The 22,909-nt window shown below is 45.5% G+C and overlaps 1 protein-coding gene across 1 annotated transcript in view; it reads right to left on the bottom strand.

The window, feature by feature from the left end:
- The window catches only part of LOC108547070 (junctophilin-1), a 34,998-nt gene that overhangs the window by 5,749 nt on the left and 6,340 nt on the right, over positions 1–22,909 (bottom strand). Inside the window, exon 2 of the mRNA XM_017899426.1 lies at positions 22,295–22,506. Within this exon, the coding sequence (XP_017754915.1) occupies positions 22,295–22,506 (212 nt within the window). The remainder of the gene's footprint in view (positions 1–22,294; positions 22,507–22,909) is intronic.

Below are 22,909 nucleotides of genomic sequence, written 5' to 3'. Positions count from 1 at the left end.
CGTTCACTTTCGGAGAACGTTAACCGACCGTAATCGCATTTCGCTTTATACCTAGCCGGTAAACGAAACTTCATCCCCGACTAGTTACCCTCTGTCCCAGTTGGCTTGCCGCCGCAACGAAAGAAGCTTTGCCGTCCCCTGGAACACCGTGGCTATTCGTCATCTCGAATCCTAACGCAATTATGGAAATTAGCTTGCCTTCAGCCCCGGGATACCTACCCCTCACGCAGACGGTTCCGTGAAATCTCAACGGGATCGGGATTAAAGTCGCTCGTAGCAACGGACAGCTACAGCTATTCGGGTCAACTCTCGTCTCTCTTCGCTGCGCGTCGGGACGAAAAGTCCCGTCGATTCGGGGCTCTCGAGAGTCCGCCATTTTCGAGACGGTCGTCGATGAACGAAAACGCGTCGAGGATCGGCGATACGTGGTCACCTAGGACTAGGATTAACTATCGTCGAACTTCTAATTTCGCGACGTTCCCTCTACCATTTGTCTGCTTCTTTCGGTGAAACAGGAGAGAAAGAGAGAGGGAGAAAGAGAGAGAAACTGTGGATAGTCGACTGGTTCTCTCGAAAAATCCCATTGACTCTGCTCTCGAGAGAGACCGCCATTTTGGAGACGGTCGTCGATGAACGGAAACTCGTCGAGGATCGGTTCATGACCACCTATGGCTAGGATTAATTATCGTCGAGCTTCTAATTTCGCGACGTTCCGTCTACCAATCATTTATTTCTTCCGGCGAAGCAGGAAAGAAAGAGAGAGAGGGAGGAGAGTAGCAGAAACTGTGGATAGTCGACTGGTTCTCTCGAAAAATCCCATTGACTCTGCTCTCTCGAGAGACCGCCATTTTGGAGACGGTCGTCGATGAACGGAAACTCGTCGAGGATCGGTTCATGACCACCTATGGCTAGGATTAATTATCGTCGAGCTTCTAATTTCGCGACGTTCCGTCTACCAGTCGTCTGTTTCTTCCGGCGAAACAGGGAGACAGACAGAGAGAGAGTGAGAGAGAGGGAGAAATTGTGGATAGTCGACTGGTTCTCTCGGCCGCGGAAACTTTTACCGGTTATTGAATTTCCGTCGACTCTGTACCCCCCGCGCCACCCTTAGCGACACGCTTGCTCCACTTCGCGAAAAGCTCGCAGCATCGAATTTCGCGCTTTTCCCGTTACCACGTTTCGCAGCGTCGACTCCAGCTTCCTCGTTCCGGCCGTTATCCGCCTCGTTCTCCTCGGTCAGGCTAGCTTTGTTCCTCTCTCACGAGGATGATTCTTAATCGCAGCCAGATCTCCGACCAAACTTGCTTCGTTTCGTTCTGGTTATCCCACGGGGACCGCGGGAAATTCGCTGCCTCCTCGGTGGGAAAATTTAATAAGTTTCGCCGAGGATAGAGCTCGGCTAACGTTCACGGGTTACTGCAACGACGCGTACGATTTGATTATTTATTTGCTCGCGGTTAACGGCTGGCATCCCCCGAGCTGTGTGTAAATGGTTTTAGGACGTGACATTAGTTAATACGATACGGAGCGTAGAAGTATCGAGTGAGCATGCAAATTAAACTTAGATAATTAAATTAATTAACAAAGACCGACCAGAGCGGGTTGTCAAAGTTATTTATTTGCTTATTTATTAACGCTCTACAAACTTCAGCCCTGAATGAAATTTCAGGCGGCGAGAAAAAGTCGATGGCGCTCGAGTAATTATCGGCTAGAAAATTTTCACACACGTCAGACGTGTCTGCACAGTCGACGCGATGATTTTAGGAGAGGATCTCGCGCTGTCCCATTCTCGGGACATGTCTTCTCACGTTCGTTACCATCGCGCGAATTTAACCCTTTGCACTCGGCGATTTTTATTCCTAGGGTACCCTTGCTGATGAGTCTACTAGCAGGTCCAGGACCAAACGCGTTCCTCCCTTTTCCTGTCGTCCCTTCCAGCCACACCGCCACACTGAGGGTACCTGTACCAGCCCAACATAATCATCCGTGGGTGAGGACCCCCCCCATATCTTAACTCGCATACGATTTCTTACTTGTCGATTTAAAAATATCGTCGACTTTATGACAGAAAGTCTTCGAATTACTATTTTTCTGTAACGAAAAATTCACCGAGTGCAAAGAATTAATTATGGCCCCTCTCGAACGTGAGTCGGCGTTGGAGGAATAGTTAAATTAAAGTGCATTTGTGTGTGTTTTCGTTGCGTTATCTTGGTGTTCTTATCCTAAGTTAAATTGGTTTTATGAATTTTATGCTCGCGTTATTCTGTTCTCGTTGTTCTGTCAGTTGTTGGTGTCTCGAAACCAGTTTTCGTTATTCTACGATATCGAGCTTCGAAATTTTATCAAATGGGGATTGAAGGGGCCTCTCGAGTGCAAAGTGTGGGCAACTTTCACTGCTGCGCATTGTTTCCCGGCGGGAGTAAGCCCTTCGTTGGGGTTCTAGGAAGTCATTGCTCAGATCTAAGGACAACAGCCATAAATGGGGATGCTTAGACGCCAAGCTGGGGCGTCTGGACCGGAGTTCACAGTCAGCCGAAGAGGAGGCAACGAAGAGGGCACACTTCCTATAAAACAGGGAGGGATGCTGTTGCAACCCGGATTTCGATATGCAATACGAGTTCCAGCAACAAGGCTACGTTGGAAAAATACAAGTCGATGGAGAGGAAAGAACTAAAACTGCAACTGAAACTGAAACTGACTTTTCGCCAATTTTGTGGGTGCTTATATAATGCTACTTTTTGATGGGGTGAAGATGACCATTGGCCCTTAGTGAAAGCAGGGATGAGTCAATTGTTTTTGGACTCTGGCGTTTATCAGCCAGGCCCTGCTAGTGACTAAGGGCCAACGAATCGTTAGTCATTCAACAATGCCCAAATTTTTGGGGCACCAGTCTACCTGCGTACCGAGGAAATAGAACAGTTACCAAGAACCAAAGCACCTGCTTATTAAAATCTCCTACGAAAAGGTTAACCCCCGTGTATCACGGTGCCCTCGAATTCAAACTTGCCCGGGATTTAATCGTCGTAGGAAAGAACGGCCTTGGCTTACACGTAGGCGTGTGCAACGTTGATCACGCGTCGATGTACCCCGGTTGATTGTCCCTAAAAACGTTTACCGCGGGGTCGTTCATCTATTTATCAAACGACTCGTGGCTACGAGCGTGTTCTCTATTTACTCTGCTTCCTCATGCGAGCAGGGAGTCCAACCTGTTCCGTATAGGTTACGAGGGTGAAGACCCTTTCTGGCTTATATCCGTCGTGCATGAAGTATCGCGGCCATCGAGCAACATAAAGTTTCATTCGACGCAGGCCTGATAGGAACGGCCGGGGATCTCGGCTCTAAAATAATCATCGGCGAATTTCGCCGCTGAAAAATTCATCGCCTTTCTTTTTCCCACCCTCGACCCGGCTCCTTTATTTCCATCCTCGAAATCTGTTCAAAATCGATCTCGTCTACGCACGAACTATATCGATATCTCTGAAAAACGAGCGGACGAGATCGGGCGAGAAAAATGTCGAATCGGAGAAAGGCGAAAAGGTATTTTTCGGAGAGATTCGTTTGTCCACGGGTAAGCAGAAATCGTCGTACGATCCTGTTTCGCTACATGGCACTGCCTGGCCCGCCTGAAATAGCGCGGCCACCGTCCAAGATGGTGGTTGCTTGCACGTGCAACGAAATTCGCGCCTGTGCTAGTGAGAATTGGCCGTGCGAGTGTATTTCGGTCCGCAGCCTCCACCAGATCGTCACTAACCACCCCACGGGCCTGTCGTTCTCGTCTGTTTGTTTCTCCCGAATGATACCTGAACGCGCGACAGCCGCCAGGTCGGGTTTCGTACCTGACCTCGCTTCTTTGTCCCCTCTCGCGGTCGTCTCTCGAACTAAACTCGAACTCTCAAAGTCGAACACCGACATCGGGATTTATCGTTTCATAACGTCGTGATGGTCAATTCCCTCCTAGTTTGAATTCGAAAAACAGGTCCAAATATCGGTAACAAATTTGCGATTCATTCGTGAGTCGCCATCGGGCGATGCCTCGATTAATCGGAATAAATTGGAAATTGGTTGGTGGGAACCTCGGTTATTTCCATCGAGCGACGTTATCGTTGGAAAGCGTGTATCGAGCAGCGGAAGGTAGGTCTATCCGAGAACTATTAATTAATAAGCGCGCGGGCAGAGCGCGTGTTCTCGACGCGTAGCAGCGAGCCACGCGAGGGAGACCGCGTCTGCGGTGGAAAAAGGAGAGAAAATCGAGTAAAAAAGAAAAAAAAAAAAAAGGAAAAAGGCGCGTCTAAAACTGTAACGAACGTACTCGTTCTCTCTCCCTCTCTGTCTCTTTCTCTTCTTCCCTCGGGTGGACGATTACTTTCGCACGGCCACGCAACGAGCCGTGACGCAAGGCGGTCGAAAAACGGAAATGACGGCAGTTCGCAAAGTAGGTGACGCCGGTTTTATCAACGAAAGACAGTCCCCCGAACGGGGGTGGCTTTGCACGGCCGACGAGCGTCGGGGGAGTTGCGCGCCGCGCTCTAGAGAAGAATAAAACTGCCGAGAGGAGGAGAAAGCGTGGAGAGCTTTCGTTATCCACGCGTGGATCGTTCCCTTCTTCGGGGGGAGAAACCGTGCTCGATGAATGGCTGCAGCTCGTCGCGTAAACGAGCTCCTTCTGCGACGGTGGTTAATCGCATCGCGAGGCGGCCATGTCCCACGGGGGTTGTAACCGGCGTTTCCCCTTCGATGGACCCCGGGGGTCATTTTCTAGGAATAAGCTTCTTCTGAGCGACGCAGTCGCAAGTCGTAGATCGCTACTCGTAGCTTAAGGTAACCTTATCTCGACGGGAAAATATCGGGGGGTGACTCGAGGGGGTAGGAGAGGCTTCGTGTATATTTCGTCAGCTGTTGCGAATTACTGCTGAAGTATTCCTGGTTTTTCTGGCCAAAATCGTCTATATAGAAGCACTATTAACCCTTTGCACTCGAGCGGCGCCTCTCAGTCGCCATGTTAATTAACATATCAAATATAAAATTACTCAACGATGAGTGGAATGTCGAGTCTTAATTTCCCTGCAATTTCTTATTTACCGATTTAAAAATATCCTCGACTTTATGGCAGAAAGTCTTCGAATTACTATTTTCCTGTAACGAAAGAATCGTCGAGTGCAAAGGGTTAACACTAGAACTACCGATCTTTAATGGGTACCCAACTATAACGAGCACAGATTATAGCAATTTCATACGATGAATATGAGTGAATATATCGATTACAGTTCTTTCTTAATACGAGTCGACACCAATTTTAATCTTAAAGCAGGTGTACGTGTTCGGTGATTGCAGAAAGGAAAATTCTGGGACCAGTCGTTTCGACTGGGTTGGTAGTTCTAGTGTTAACGAGCTCGAGCTAACAATCGATTCGCAACAAGTGTTTACACCGATCGGCCATTCGCCGTTCCGCCATTAACGCGTTCCAGCGTAACGCGAGTGTAACCTAGCCTCCCCAATTGGAATGTTCGAAATTTAAGATTCGAGACTCGAAGAAGGCACTCGCGCGACATTCTACGAATATTCGTTCTGCCGTGGGAGAGTCGGAAGTCACGGCGGGGGGTCAGATGGTCGTGAAAGTCGCGGGAGATTTATCGCCGGGGCGTGGAAGGTTCAAGAACTCTATTAGCATCGGGAGCTGGTGGACCGATAGCGGGTCAACCCGGTTTTCTTCGCGAGATCAGGCTTACGCATCGGCTTCCAAGCACGCGAGGCTTCTGCTGGTGCGCGTACGCGGACAGCTGTGTGCGGCAGCATTGGTATTTATAAATAAATGCGTCGGCCACGTGCCACGGGAGAAATGGAATGGCGTTTGGAGAGTGCCTTAACTCGACCCAAGAAGCTTAAAACGGCCAGCTCTGGGGGTAGAAGTGGCGACCGCTGGTGGGGGGATCAAGGTGGAAGGAATATGCCAAACGCGCGATCCACCTCCGCCGACTTCGTTTGTTGCTCGATCCTCTCTCCAACTGCCGGAATTTTGATGGATCCCCTAACGGCGCGTTTCCACGTACGCCCGTGGCGCCCTCTGCGCTCTCGGCCGGCTGGATGGGCCTCGCGGATGGCATAAAAGGGGTATAAAACGCGGAGGAAGCTTGTGTTTGGAATTCTTCCGGCAAACGTGGACCGATGTATTCTGGTTATCGCGAGAATCGTTATTTCGAGCTCGTTTCGCGACGAAATAGGGAATTTTGTAATAAGAGGTTAGCGCGGAAGCTCGGTTCGCTGGCAAGCGTTAGAGTAGCGCCTCGAAGTTAGGCTATTATATAGTCTTCTCTGCGCGTATACAGCGAGTCTATAAAGCGAGCCACGCGCGTGTGACCGTGCCTTCCGTCACTGTGAACGTTCGATAAACGCTAGACCAACGAAAATATCTCGTCGTTGGCCACCAGCTCGAGTCTTCTCGGAAGCGATAAGATTTTTACCTCGCGTCTCGCTTTACGCCTCGCTCGTGTCCAACGTGGCCGATCGACAGCCGCGCGATAGATCGCCTCTAATTTTAGTGCCGCCATCGCGCTTTCATTCGCGCGAAAGTCCGCGTCCGGGGATAAAAATGAACCCCCGGCCCGGCAGACCCCGCGGTGCTCGCCGTTCCCCGCCGTCGATTCCGCAGATCCGATCATCCCTTTAACCAGAATCACGGGAAACCGTGATTAGAACGCGTGGATATTATTATTAGATCGTTATGCACGTTCCGATAATCCGAGGAACGCGAATATTTATGTAACCGCGTGACGTAGATTTATAACATTGTTGTACGAGCGCCGGTATCATCCGCGCTGCCAAATGACGCGCGTGTGATCAGAATAACGTAGCCCGTAACTAATGCGGAACGAGAAACGCCGAACTAGCCGTGGCAACCGGCGAGAGAGACGGAGAATTTTTCGTCCCGTTTAAAACGCACCCGGATAATAAAACGTATTAACGTCCAGCACGGGAAATAAACGACGCGTTGATCCCGACAAGGTTTCCCCGACCTTCTAACATCTATTCCACCATTTTCCGGGCCTTAACGGCCGCTGCCAGCGCGCGTATAAATACGGACGGCGTGTCGTTAATGAATCGAAATGTTGCAACGTGAAAGCGCGTATTTATATTAAATCCCGTTGCATCAGCTCAGTTGCTTCTCGAGATCTCGTAAGTGCGAAGGGGCCCTTATTTACTGACCATTGCCGATAGCCATCCGCCATTGGCTCAGATAGCTACTGCGTTCGAAATAGTCATTTTCCCTTACCCCTCAATTTCAAATCCTAGTCAAAAATCCTAGTCAACCTAGGACTATGGTCATCGTCATCACCCCTACCCTCAGAAAAATTTATAAAGACCTAAGAAAACCCGCTCAGGAAAATTATCGTTGCCGTGACTACTACTCTGTCCAATTCTCAAATGTATATTTATAATAAACTTATGTTATTACGAGTATCGTGAATTTTCTCGTGACATAAGCATCGGTCCCCAACTCGATCGCGTTAATAAGGAAACGGAATAAGGGTGAAGAAGGAGAAAGAAGAGAAACGAGATGGAAGAATGAAAAGAACGGGAATCGGGAATGGAGAATAAATTTCAGTGGCGGACTCCCATGGCGGCGTTTCATCTTCCGCGAATTCCTCGCGTCGACCTTTAATTAAGAGCGATAATTAAGCACCGACGGGGCCACCGGTACTTTCCGGCGGCGATAAATCTTCGCGACGCGGTTCCTCGTGTTCCCAGCCGCCCCTGTGACGTTTATCGGTCCCACGGTGGCGTCCGTTCTCCGCGACACGCGTTTTTCACGTCGGCCACGGGGCCCGCCCAATTCGCACAGCTATGCTAATTCGCGACTAAACAGAGAAAGGAGCGTGGCAGGCTGATTTTCCCATTCCACCGTTTCCTCGAACCGCCGGAGTATTTATGTCGCTGAGGTTCGACGTGAAAATAGAAAACACTCGATAAATATTATCCGACGGGCTCTGTTGCGCGTCCAGACCGAGCTATCGAATAAATTACTGCCTCAAAGTACCTTGCTCTCTTTCCGTTTATCTAATCGTTGCATTCTCGCCGCGCGCGAAATACGCGTGGATCGTTGAATGAATTTTTAGTTGGGCCTACTCGGTCGTGGAATTTCGTGAAATTCCTACTATGAAAATTCCACGCCGTGGAATTAATGGGGATGGTTGAATTGTCGTTGTACGAATCGTTTTTTCCGACAGGAGTTCGAATAAACGCATTTCGCAGCGTATTCGCGAAGATTTCTCTTAGCGCCAGTAGAACAGGACGCGGATGATCAGACACAAGCGTGGTGGAACGAGTACCGAGGCTATCGATCGCGTGGAAATTTATTGGAATCGAATTCGGTCTCTTAAAATAGTGGAAAGTACCCGTGACACGGGGATAGAATACGACGGGGAAAAATGTGCCAGGTCGAACGAACCGAAATAATTTCTCGACCGGGGAGATCGATCCGCACCAGGTGTCGCGTCTAATTCGTCACACGCAGGCATCCGTCACGGGGACACCTGGGGAACCGAGAGACTCCTTCCTATCTTCCACTTTTCTCTCTTTCGCGACGTCGAGCAGGCATCCGTTATTTAAACGAACGACGTCCTCGCGAGAGGGTGGTCGTTCAATATTTATGAACCTCGGGAACACTCGCGAGATATTCGGCCAGACCGCGAGTTTGCTTAACGAGTCGTGTTCCTCGTGATCGAGCTTCGATTAATCCCTCTCTTTCTTTCCCGTTACTGGCATTCGCAATTCTACGAGAACATCTTGGTCCTGATTCTTCTTTAAACATTCAGGTACGGTTCACCAGTTCAGGTTGTAACGATTCACTCGTTTAACTCGCATGGTTCGGAACATTGTACCTCCGATTCTTTGCAATGTGAAAATTACGTGGAAAAATTATATAGGTGAAATTTTTATAAAATCTTATTGCGGAATTTTGAGAATATCATCTTCGTGTCGGTCGTACCAAATAAAATTATTAATTAGTTAGAAATTATAAATCGGGGTTGCGTCCTTCTTTGGAATCCATGTTCACGGAAAAATTAGGTGGAAAAATGATATAGGTGTAATTTTTACAAAATTCTATTGCAAAATTTTAAGAATATCATCTTCGTATCTGTCGTACCAAATAAAAATTATTAATTAATTAGAAATTAAAAACCAATGTTGTGTTCTTCTTTGAAATCTATGCTCACGTGTAAATTAGGTGGAAAAATTGTATAGATATAATTTTTATAAAATCTCATTTCAGGTAGAATATTGTCTTCTTATATGTCGTACTAATAAAAATTATTAATTAGTTAGAAATTAAAAATTATGATTGCATCCTTCTTTAGAATCCATGTTCGCGTAAAAATTAGGTGGAAAAATGATATAGGTATAATTTTTAGAAAATCCCATTGCAGGATTTTGAGAATATCATCTTGGTATTTATCGTACACAATAAAAATTATTAACTAGTTGGAAATTAAAAATCAGGGTTGCTTCCTTTGGAATCCATGTTCGCGTAAAAATTAGGTGGAAAAATGATATAGGTGTAATTTTTACAAAATTCCATTGCAAATAGTATATCGCCTTCGTACCAAATAAAATTATTAATTAGTTCGAATTTCAAAATCAGGGTTGCGTTCTTTGTAATCCATGTTCACTTAAAAATTATATAGGTGCAATTTTTATAAAATTTCATTTCTGGATTTTGAGAATATCATCTTCGGATCTGTCGTGCCAAACAAAATGATTAATTAATTCGAATTTCAAAATCAGGACTGCGTTCTTCTTTAAAATCCATATTCACGTAAAAATTAGGTAGAAAAATGATGTAGACGTAATTTTTACAAAATCCCATTGTGGGATTTTGAGAATATCGCCTTCATAACTATCGTACCCAACAAAATTATTAATTAGATAAAAATTAGAGGTGTTAACGCGATTCTCGCGCCATTTGCAATTAAGGGATTAATAATGGACGTCGTAAGTCCAGTATTGAATAAAATTCTGAAAAAATTACTATCGAATATCAGACTCTCGTCCTGATCCTACCCGATTCGATATTACGAGCGTAATCAAAGGGCAGAAACTTTGAAACGCCGTCGTAAAACTCCGCCGGTGGAGCCAGCTCGAGAGACAGGAGCCCGATATTTTAACGCAGGCTTTTAACTCGGTTATATCGACGCTCAAAGATAGAAACACGGATGTTTATCGAATCACGACGCGTATCGTTTCGCATTCCCGTTTCTAGCCACCTGAACACGCGTCTTGGTCCCTCTGCTCGATGACTGACGTGGAAATTCGTTTCCTTTAATCTGTAGGAAAAACAGACTTCCCTGTCCCGGTGTATCGTTCGTTTCCAAGAATAAGAAACGTCGGACTTGTCACGCTGTTTTCCTCGGCGAGGACTCGAGATCTTGCCCGCCTGTAACCACGCTGATTGCGGGATAATCTCTGTGAGAGCCCTCGCTGCTTCGACGAGAGGCGATAAGAATCGTATATAAAAAGCAGAAAGGGTAGCGTGGTAATTTCACCCTCTTCCTCTTGTCTCTCCTTCCTCTCCTCTCTTCTTCTTCCTCCGCTTTCGCTTCTTTTTTCCTCCGCCTTATGAAATCGCGCCGGTTAAATCGTCGCTGTGAACGTTGCTCTTTCATTAATTTCCAAGGCACCACGCTAAGAAGAGAGAGAGAGAGAGAGAGAGAGAGAGAGGACAAATCACTCTCGTTTTATCTCCACGAGTAATCACCTTTTAACGCGAACCGCGCGTCTTCCATTTGCGCAGTTTCGCGGACCGTTGGTCCCCCCGTGTAACAACGGGGACGCTCTCGAATTAATTCCGCGTGCAAATTGTTATGCAAATTTAGCCCCGCCCACTGAATTTTCATTCCGCGAGCAACTTTCTCTCTTCGCTTTTAAAAATAGGCGCGGAGAACGGTGAAGAAGCGAGGGGAAAACGAACACGCTCGCGAGCAGTCGTCCTTTATCAACCCCCCTCGACCGTGTTTATATTCTCGTTTGTCTCTCACCCCCCGTTCCTTTATCCTTCGCGTTTCTCCCTCGCCGTCGTAACCCATATACCGTGCCGTTTTATTCAAGGCTCGAGAAAGCCATCGATAGCCTTGACCAGCAATCAAAGGGTTCAAACACGGGGGTGAATCAACGTGGTCAGCATGGGTCGCTTTGAAGCTGCAAGCCATGGTAAGTATAATCATGATATTTGCACGGTCTCGTCCTTCTCCACGCGGCTTGCACACACGTGCGCCTCCACTTTTCACACTCGATGCACGCTCGCCTCTGCACACCCGGTGTACCACCTCGTGCAATTATTCTCCTCGTTCTACTTACTTCGTTCCGGGGCTTTGTGATCCACGACCTTGAAGTCGCGAAACGCGCTTTAAATCCCATTTCGTCTTCGCCTTTCATTTTCCTTCCCCGAATCATTCCTCGGACCACTCTACTCGCAATGACGAAGCCCCGCTTTTCACTCCGCCGCCATTTTCTTTCGCGCTGGATGAATAGCCGGCTGGTGGATTCGGAGGCTGCACCGTGGTCTAAAGACCCGACGAACGTGTCATACACGTCCACGACTACTTCAGCGATTACCTTTATGCGAGTATAATACCCACGCCGTGCGTGAACTCTAACGTTTCAGATTCAAATTGAGTCCACTAATGAACGAACCATCCCCTGTGTATGTACCGAGGTTTAAAAAACAGCTCGAAATGATATCTCTCCGCGAAGAGGGATAAAGCTGACGTTTTCGTCGGGGTAACTGGATACGCGAGAATTTTGTTACCCATCGCGATATTTATGATTCGCTCGGCCGGTTTACACAAGCCGGTTCATAGTAAGCAAGGAGTCTCGATTTCCGGATACGCTTCTCGAATAAAGTGGAAACACCGGCGAGAAGTGGAAACAAGCATTCGCATTGTTCTCGAGGCTCGTATCGGCACGCGGAACAGAGGCCGACGTGGGCACCTTCGTCTCGTAACTCGGCACCACCTCGCGAGGCCAAACTTGGCCGAGGTCTTCGAGTTACGCGTGCACGCGTGTGTTTCGAACGACTGTGACGTATCCTCGCGCGTGTCCGCGCGGAACATCGCACAGCTGCGGCGCAGATTTCCGTCCGCGATCCTCCGGCGAGTAATCGATCATTCGAACGGCTCGCGCTGGCTAAACGCTCGAACCGTCACGAAGAGAGAGAGAGGGAGAATTATTCCGTCGTTAATTTCGTTACGCGCTCGAACGGGGACTTAAAGCGCGGGAAAATGGCGACCTCGTGCAGGGTACAGTCGGATGGATGACCGGTTAATTGCACCGGGTTCTGTCGGATGAGGATCGCCTCGAGTCCTCTTTTTCTCTCTCTTTATCTCGTTCTATTTGGAATTTTTTTGAAAAGAGTCCTTGATTAGGATTTTAATTCATCTTTTATCCAGAACAGAAAAATTCATACGAATTTAATCTTCGGTGGCGCGTAAACGCTTGTTACACCGCTGTTTAACCCTTTGACTTCGGCAAGCTTTGAAATTTTAGTTTCAGACGGTGAAATTTTTCGTCAGGTGTAATTATTGTGTATTTAAATAATAATTGGAACACTATATTCTAATATATCAAGCCTTCGTGCTCGACGATTTTTTGGCCAAAGAAGGGTACGAGTTGAACAACTTTTTGTTATAAAGCTGATGATATTTTTTGAGCAGTGAATAAGAAATCGTATAATTATTTAATTTCAATACCTCGTACACTGTTGCATTATTTAAAATTTGATATATTAATTAACATCGAGCTTCGAAATCTTATCAAATGGCGACTAAAGAGCGCCTCTCGAGTGCAAAGGGTTAAAACAATATTATTTATTTCTATTATATTCTGCATTAAATGATTACTGTACATACTTAAAATTTCGCAATAAACCAAATTTTTGAGCGCCTTTAAGCGCCCACAGTAGCCAAAGGGTTTCAAACTCAATGATATATTTCAAAGTCATCTATTGGGATTATGGGTTCTAATTGTAAAATAACTGCGATATATACAGGGTGTCCCACAAAAATGTATACACACTTTACGTGACTATAAAGACATTATATATTTAGATGGATTACAGATTATGGTGGTAGCACTTTAAAATATATTTACGTTTCTCAAAGTCTAATCTAAAATCAGCCATTATTTTAAATAGGTTGTACCCAGAAAGGAATAAATAAATTAGAAAGAATAAGGTATTAAAATGTGTATACGTTTTCTTGGGACACCCTGTATATATATATTTTAATTTCACTGACCTTTTACTGGAAATGTTCAATATGGCGATCATTTGCAACACAACACTTATAACACTGACAATAGATGCAACACTAACTAACAATAGACGACTTTGTGATGCAAATGATCGCCACATTGAACCTATCCAGTGAATAGTTAGTAAAATTAAAATATGAAAAATTGAAAATGAAAATGAAAAATTATGCTCGAATCGTCGATTACGAGTTATTGCGAGTCTTGGTTGGCTTTTTACAATAATAGAACACGGTAAGGGGGCACGTCCTACGCGCAGGCAGAGTCCAATGGCCAAAAGCGGCAGGCTGATTGTCGGTTTCGAGAATCTCGCCTACAATCTCGCATACGGAGAAGCTGGCACGATCGCGTCATCTCGAACGTGCGTGCCGCACCCGCGAAAATAGCACGATCATTCGTGCGGAATCGGTCTCGCGACGCGTCCTGTCTATCCGCGAGTGGCCACGAGAATGCACCTGCACGCGACGATTAAACGACGCGATTCGAATGGTCCGAGCGTTTCGTGCACCGTGCTAGGTTAGGGTTGCTTTAGTCTCCCCGGTTTACGACCGACGTCCACGCTAATGGCGTCGTAAACGGGGCAGAAGGCGCGAAGCGAACGCGTCCGCTTGGATCCTCTTGCTCAGCACGCTGGACTATCATCTCGGGGACAGTCGTTGCTGGTTATGATCACTGGGTTACTGGTGCACCCTGCACAGGGGTCTTAAAGAGACCGGTGGAAAGAGTTATTGATTTTTCTGCGCTGATTTTCTATTAAGAGAACCAGTTTCCACTGCGTTGCGGGTACTTTCAGGGGAAAAGATTTTTACCGAGTTTAACCACTTCGGTACAGCGTTTATCGGAAACGAAACCTTGCCCACAGCTGGAACTCAAAGTGGGAACGATACATTGTGCTCTGTATCGACGACGAATCCGTTTTGCTCTTCTACGGATCTGCCATGAGGAAATATTTGAAGCACTGCAAGCTTGTTTACATTACAGGCAGCTTTACTCGTGATAGAAATCAGCAGAGCAGTTTCTATTACGATATTTCTAAATGTTCATATTGGGATCGTGGGTAAAAGGAAATGACTATCAGTACAGGTTACCCTCGTATAACACGGTAGATAGGTTCATAGAAAATGCCGTGTTGTGTGAAACCGTGTTGTATGAGACCTAGAGCCAGTACAGAAAGGTTACGTTTCAAATTTTTTTTTAATTCTATATACACAACTTAATTTTTATTAAAAATACAAACGTATGTACAACACGGAACAAAAGAAAAGCAAAAATATTATTTTAATTTAACGCAACTTTAATTTCATAAATTTCTTCGTCGTCACTGTTTATGTAGAAGTACAGTGTTGTACAAAGGTTCTTGGAATTTTCTTATCGTGTTAGAGCGAAACCGTGTTATCGAATGTCGTGTTGTAGGAGGGCTACCTGTATTTTATAATTATCTTTATTCTATCCTAAGGAAGGTATATCTTAACCCTTTGCACTCGAGAGGAGTCCTTCAGTCAGCATTGCATACAATTTGGAAGATCTATATTAATTAATATATCAAATTTAACGTAATGTAACAGTGTGCGAGCTATCGAGATCAAATAATTCTACAATTCTATTATTATACAATTCTTTATTTACTGCTCGAAAAAGTATCGTCAGTTTTCCAGTAGAGAATCTTTGGTTTTCTACTCTTCTCTGGCCAAAAAATCTTCGAGTGCAAAGGGTTAAGTATTCTGATTGTTCGCGTAGAGAGTCAAAACTAGAGCGAAGAAAAAGGGTATGCAATTGCAGCTCGTTCTGGTCCCCTAATTCTTATCTAAAGCGTGAAATAAACACTTCACATCTTCGTTGCATAGTTTAAAGATATATCTATTTCTCCTGAGAGATTGATTTTTGTATATACCGCAAGACGTATCTTATTTCCAACAGTTCAGAATTTTATTTCGATAAATGAGAAATTAAAAAATTTAATGCAGAACTGAAGCAAAAGTTCTTGACTTTAGTTGTCAAAGTAGGCTGTTCGCGTTTGTTGAAAATAAGATATCGTGGTAGTGGTTGTCATAGAATGTGTTGTATGAGTGTGAGGAATGATTGTATGGAAGAATGCATGTGTGACTAGTATGACAGAGAGTCACGAAAAACAATCAGTAGGTGAATGACAGTCATTACAAATAGACGTGTGTGAGAGAGTCCTCGAGAGATTATATCACAGTTAGAAGCGAATTTATGTTACGTGATTTAATTATATTTTATGTAGTGCTGTTATTGTGTTCAATAAATATTCTTATCAGTTTATCAATTTTCTCACAGGTATGTCTTAACGTATATATAAAAATCAATCTCTTAGAAGAAATAGATGTATCTTTAAACTATGCGTCAAAAGGGTGATATATGCAATTTCATATCCTTTTTCTTCACTCTAGTTTTGACTCTCCATGCGTACAATCAGAATACATTTGATATACCTTCCTTAGGATAGAATAAAGATAATTGTAGAATAAAGATAGTTATTTCTTTTTACCCATAATCCTAATAGCGTTCATCTCTGGCTATCGACTATAGTCGACACTCGTACCAAAGTGGTAAAGTCTCCCGGTGCGTTCAAAACCTTCGTTCTCTGATAATTTTCGCAGTGGAAATTTATTTCGTTCGTCACGGTCGAAAATACGGATGCAAAAATGGCGGACTTGTTGCTGTGGACTCTGCTTCGCGAGTGGTTCCACGAAAATCCCTTTAATCGCTCGAAATACCACGTGGCCCGTGGTACCAACGGAACGAAAACAAAGGGGAAGAAAAGGAAGGATGGGAAAAATCCCAGCAGCCCAGCATCGTCCGTTGATGGAACAGAAACAAAGAGTGAAAGAGAAAGAGAGAGAGTAGGGAGAAACGTTTTTAGGTCAGGCCCGCTTGCGTAATGTAATTTTCGGAAAAACATGTCACCCTTTAACACGCCCCTCTCTGTCAAGTTTGCTCGAAGTCGTGACACGGAGTGGAAACACGCACGTCGCGGCAGACGAGGCGAAACGGAGCCACGAGGTTCCCCTGTCCGCGTGATTCGCCGTAAGAATTACGAGCGGCTCCACCCGGGCATTCCTCGAGTAACGATTTTACGGGGCGGGCATGCATCATCGGCCGCGTTTCTTCCTTGACACGGGGCGCCGTGAGATCAGAAAACGCGGGCAGCTGGCCCGTTCGGCTCTAAATAAAGCGCTCAAGTGCAACCGGCGAAATGAAACGCAATAAAACTTATCTGCACCACCGCCGCGCTCCTCCGCTTCCACCTCTCCACCATTTTCCCGCTCCGCCACCCCTATCCGCGCTCCCCGCCGCCGCCATTTCGATTCTCCTCTCCGAAACGCGCTTCTTCGCTCGTTACTTCTCTCTCGGGGTCCCTGATTTTCTTCCCAACTCGGCCTTATTGTTCTTTCCTCCCCACTATTGTCTTCGTCCGCTCGCCTTTCCAGGGAAATTAATATCGGCGGGGTAGTCCAGCGTGATTAAAAACTGGAGCAACTCTTTTTCGCCAGCTTTCTCCTCGCTTACTGTAGCGATGCGCAGAAGGATCTCATCGTTTGGAAGACGCGTAGCTTCCTCGCGAGTATGATGGATCGGCCATTACCAATTTGTCGAATCTATTCCTGGAAACTCGAGGCCTGACATGTCCTTCGTAGGACAGCTTGTCAAGAAGTACTGCGATGAACAGGCTCTCGTATTTTCTCGGTTTCTCACGAAAACACTGATGTATAACTGATGAAAGATTCATTCGATGTGTATGGGATCGTTGATGTCGTCGAGTCATAAGTCGAGTGCTAGCAATCTTAATTCTAGATGTTTAAATTCTACCGCGCTTATCGTTTTTTCGTAATTATTAATCTTGTTCCTCCACGGTTGGTGAAGTCATGGTGGTCGCAGGTATCCTCGATACCTTCCCGGGCCTAAGCCTACCCTAGCAAGCACTGCCTTAGACTGGGGTACTATTGGAAGGTCGGGAAGTTCTACATTGTAGTAAAGATCGGATTTGTACAAGTCGAAACGAACAAAACTATGTTTTATATTTCGCTGCGGTACAAAATATACGGAGGCTCGAAGTCTTCTATGCGTGGTGCAGACAGTAGATTGTCAAAAAGCGTCTCGTCGAACCGTTCAGCTAGGCCTTTATAGGCCCTATGACGACCCATTGTATCACGTCACTTCGAAAATTGATAAGTTAGATGGTTCCTCGGAGCAAACACAGATCCCGATGCAGGGTACCATTCAAATAAAGGTTCCTCTCACAATAGGAATTGGATAGGAGGTTTTCCGAGGACTTTCTCGCGAGTCCTCGAAGTCGGAATCCGTCTAGTAGCCAGAGTGCGAATGATGGTCGCTACAGATGTTTATCATCGCGTAATTTCGTAGCTCGCATTATTTTCCGAGAAATCTTCCACCTTGACGGTGCTGCTCTGCCATTTTGTGCCATTATCGATCGCTCCGGAAGTATTAGGCCAACGATGTAATGCTCTCTAATTAGCCCACGATCCACCATCAAACGTTCGGTTATCCGCTTTAGCTGCGTTTCTCCGAATCCGATCCATTGAGACTACCGCGAATTCTCGTATCTTCTCTGCGTTCTTCGTCGAGAACGCGCACGTTTTCCTTCCTATGGCGGACGGTTCCCGTGGCTGGTCGAAGGACAGGGCGAAAAAACACGTGTTCCGATCGACGGTGTATCGGGACAGAAAATTCGATCAATCGCAATTTGCTCGTTCATTTCCCGCTGGCGATCCTCCTCTCGCGGCGAGGGTCGAAGGCCAGACAGCGGGTGCAAGAGGGTGGCCGGGTCTGTCGCGCGAGAGAGACGAGGACACCGAGACCGTGCCTATGGGGGAGCGAGAAAGAACGACGAATGACCATCGAAGGGAACGCCGGTTTCGACGGTTCATCGTTGGGAATTTCTAGAACGAGAATCATTGGCACGGGGAGAGGATGGTCGATGCTATCGATTCGTCCGGATCCTTCCTACCTCCCATTCGTCGACGAACGCGAGACCGAAATGGCACCTAACGTGCTTCTATTTCGGATGGAATACCGGTACGTTATACGTGGCTCCTGTCGATAACTCGGAGCAGTCATTTTGCATGAACGAGGCGAAGCATGAATTACGGCATCGTCCGATTGGGTAAAAATTCTTCTCCAAATTTATTTTCCATCCACGCGGAGCGACTATAATTTCCCGCGATTTATTCCTCTAATTTCGAACACGGTTTCGGTCGCTTCGAACATCGTCCACCCTCGTTGACACGCTGACAGCGCGTGGGACTCTTTTTCTTATCGAGCAGGCCAACGGAGGTTTGACGTTTCGTCGATACAGGGGGTAAAAACGCAGCATCGGGTCACACGGTAAAAGCTGTGTGCTACGCTGGAAAGGTGAACGGCCAAATTTCACGTTTGACTAGCGTAGGTTACGCAAAATCGATGACACGCTATCCCTCTGACACTTTTTTCCCTCCTCGCTGGTGACCAAGTCGTCCACGCTCGTCCACCTCCGGCTATAGATCGTCGATTTATTTTTTCTAGAGTCGCCACAGCCTTCCCCGTACGTGTGCGTACGCGGATCGAGGTCGTCGTTGGTCTCTCGAAATGCTACACAACGGCCGGGAAAATAGTTTGGCCGTGAGTCACACGACTTTATCGCGTGGCCGATCTAAAAGTTGCTTTACGAGTCGCGCGGTCGGGGACCACCGGCCGTCACTTTGCATTTCCATGGATCAGAGAAATGGCACGATGAATATTAAATAAATCCGGCGGAACAGGGACACGGATATTTATTTCAACCCCGTCGTCCTTACGTCGCTCCGTTTCTTGCCCCCTCCACCGTGGCTCTGCCGACTATGGTTGGAGAGCAAGGTACACGAGATTGCTTCGCAAAAATTTTGCTCGTCCGACCCATGTTCCATTTTCCCTCGCGAGGACAGCGACGAGAATTGCTCCTTCTCGCGACCACGCGCCGATTAATCGCCGAGATTAATCGACACCGCGATGATGGACAGGGACAGGGTGAAATGGCGTTCGGGGCCCGAGGGGTCGGACGGGTAGCTCGAATCAATCGTGCACACGCTGTTTCTACGATTAGTCGAGGTTTGCGTACGATTTCCACGGCACGTGACCTTAAAACGTCGACTCGATGCGACGTTCGTGGGGAATACCTTCAAAGCTTGGAATTATGGTGCCCGAGATAGTCCGTAACGCGACACGCACGATCGTCGCACGCAACTCGGCGACACGCGATTTTAATTAATGCCAGCGTTTGCTTATTTATTCCCATCCGTGAAATTACTGTATTTCTTACGCATTTCGGCATTTCGTTAGTCGAACTCGTCATAATCTTCGCAATTTATTCTATGGATCCGAATTTTTCTTTCACACCCAAAAGTCTGTCAATACATTTTGTACGTAATCGAATTGAAATTTTCTATCAGATATCAAACAAATTACAGCTTCCATTGTTTATCAATTGTTAGGGCGAACTCGTCATAGTCTTCGTAATTTATTCCGTGGATCCGAATTTTTCTTTGACACCCGAAAGTCTGTCAATGCATTTTGTAATCTAATTGAATTTTTCTATCAGATATCGACTGAATCGCAGTTTCCATTGTTTATCAATTGTTAGCTCGAACTCGTCATAGTCTTCGTAATTTATTCCGTGGATCCGAATTTTTCTTTGACACCCAAAAGTCTGTCAATACATTTTGTATGTAATCGAATTGAATTTTTCTATCAGATATCGAACAAATTACAGCTTCCATTGTTTATCGATTGTTTGGTCGAGCTCTTCATAATCTTCATGATTTATTCCGTGGATCCGAATTTTTCTTTGACACCCAAAAGTCTGTCAATGCATTTTATAATCTAATTGAATTTTTCTATCAGATATCGACCGAATCGCAGCTTCCATTGTTTATCAATTGTTAGTCCAATGAAAAAGACCGTACGACAATCGTGTTGGCAGGATCGCCAAATTGGCAGCGTTCCCGATTTCGCGCGAAAAAGGGAGCGCGTCTCTCGCGGACAGATTAGTAATTAAAAGGCTTATTAATAACCGCGGGATAAAACGCAAAAATTCGAGTGGCGGTCGCGTCGGTTCAAGTGGGATCAAAGATCGTCGAGGAATCGACAGCTTCGAGCCGATTAATCCGCATCGAGATTCAAGCGAAAGCCGTGTCCCGGACACGTGTCCTGTCGCTTGGAGTTGACACAGATTTCCACGAGTTGCTTCGACGCCCGGGCTACGACGTATCCTTTGATCTGCTTCTGACAGCTTTATTTCGTTCGAATTACGCATCAACTTTCCCCGATACGTTCTCCAACGATTCGCGTTATTTCGCCTGGATTCATGCTCTCCCTTCGAACCACAGGAGATTCTGTCCGTATCGGGTAGGACCAGCCAGGAATAATCGTCAACGTACCCCGGAAACCGATTCACGGTTCTATGGGTTTGTGACGTGTTGTCGCGCGTTTCGAAACATTGCTGAAAAATTTCAACTTAATATTCTAAATGAACGATCAAGACGATTATGAGTCCTTATTTAATCGTATATCCTTACTCTTCATCAAGAGTAAAGGAATTTTGACCAACTGATTCTCTTTAATTAAAATCGAGGCTGAAATATATTAGAAAAATTCTATCGACACGTAATTTCAAGCTCGTCGATTAATTTTTCTCAGCTACTCGTTGAAAATTATAAACTCTATTATACGCAGTCCAGAATTATTATTTTTAGTTAATTTTCAGGCTTCTTCAAAAAATTTAACCTTTTGCACTCGAGAGGCGCTCTTCAGTCGCCATTTGGTAAAATTTCGAAGCTCGATATTGATTAATATATCAAATTTAAAGTAATATAACAGTGTGCGAGGTATCGAAGTCTTTTTCTCATTTACTGCTCAAAAAATATCATCAGCCTTATAGCAGAAAATTTTTCAACTCGTACCCTTCCTTAGCCAAAAAGTCTTCGAGGGTAGAGGGTTAAGAGACTTTCAAATCTTTACACCTGACCAGCATAATACTGTACGACTCGAATCAGCAGACCCTATCGATGGAATAGACATTTTTGCAAACAATTTCTCATCAAACCTTAAATTTTTTGGCGGTAGTATCTCTTCGTTTAAACACCAGATCTTAAGTCTCCAAGCAAATTCTTTGTATCAGCTATATCGGCATTTGTAGCACGCGTAACCTATATTCTATCTGTCTCTAACAAACTGATGTATTTATATTTTTAGTTCGTACACTAATGGGTTCTACTACCTGTAAATCATTATTAAATAAATAAATAAATAAATAGAAATTTTTATGGGTTTTTACAAACTTTTAAAAGGATTTCATTACGCATGATCATTGATTGAAGCTATTCCTCCTGAACAGAGCGTTTATGAGCACGTCCTTTCGGTGTTACGTTATGTATAATTTGTTTGCTCTTCTTTCATATGTTAACCCTTTGCACTCGCGAGGTGACCATCAGTCACCATTTTATAAAATTTGGGAGATCGATATTAATTAATATATCAAATTTAATGTAATGTAACAATGTGCGAGATATCGAAATCAAATAATTCTACAATTCTATTATTACACAATTCTTTATCTGCTACTCGAAAAAGTATCGCCAGTTTTTTAGCAGAGAATCTTTGATTTCCTACTCTTCTTAGCCAAAAAATCGTCGAATGCAAAGAGTTAAATGTTACGTTAATGAACTACGGTCCGTTTATGAATAAAATAATGATAATAATAATAAAAGTAATTAAACCCTCGGGGTACTCGATTCCTCGCTATCCCTTTGACCGAAAAATCCGCGGGATAGGAGACTCGGGAAGTTACAGTGGAACACGTTCTACGCAAACAACGCACCCCATTCACGGTTTTAATATAGCAGAAAATTTGCCAACAGCGTCACCCACGCGCCACGCAGAGGGGTGGCTAGATCTGCGGAAGAACGTCCGCGTATGAAAGCACGATTAAAGTGAAACTCACCGGTGTCGGCGTAGGTCTCTGAACCGTATCCATCCTGAAATCCGCTCGCCCACGTGCCCTCGTACCTCGCCGTGGACGTGGTCGATTGTCTGACACCGTATCGACCCTTGAATCCTTGAGTCCATTCGCCGCGGTAAATCCAGCGGCCACGGGTCTCCATGCCCAGCCCATGGCGCTTCCCGTTCTGCCACTGGCCTTCGTAAACCGACCCACTGAAACCGGATATGTGATAATGCTACTGCGCTGGTGTCTCGCCATCGGGGGTAGTTACGCGACTTCGGGGTACTTGTTGCACCCTCCGCGATTTCGAGTTTCCGCTCGGCTCTTTGCGTGCAAAATATTATAATTTTGCGTGAAAGTTGCGCTAGCATTGGAAAAGCTGGGACCAGTTAAGCTAGCGTTGGAATATTATTAGCAATCGTTGAGAGCAGTTGATTATTTGGGAAAATGATATTGAAAATGAAATTAATGAAAAATATGAATAATGAAATGAAAATAAAATTCGAATTCCTCGGAATTTGATGAAATTGAAGGAACAGGAAATTATGGGAAACGAGAGATTTTTAGTACTCGCTTGTAACACTCGGACGATGGTAAAAGGGAACTCGTTATCGA

The sequence above is a fragment of the Eufriesea mexicana genome, unplaced genomic scaffold (genome assembly GCF_001483705.2).
Source record: "Eufriesea mexicana isolate 0111107269 unplaced genomic scaffold, ASM148370v2 scaffold863, whole genome shotgun sequence".
Classification (NCBI taxonomy): domain Eukaryota; kingdom Metazoa; phylum Arthropoda; class Insecta; order Hymenoptera; family Apidae; genus Eufriesea; species Eufriesea mexicana.
This window is presented reverse-complemented; position numbering and strand designations above follow the sequence as displayed.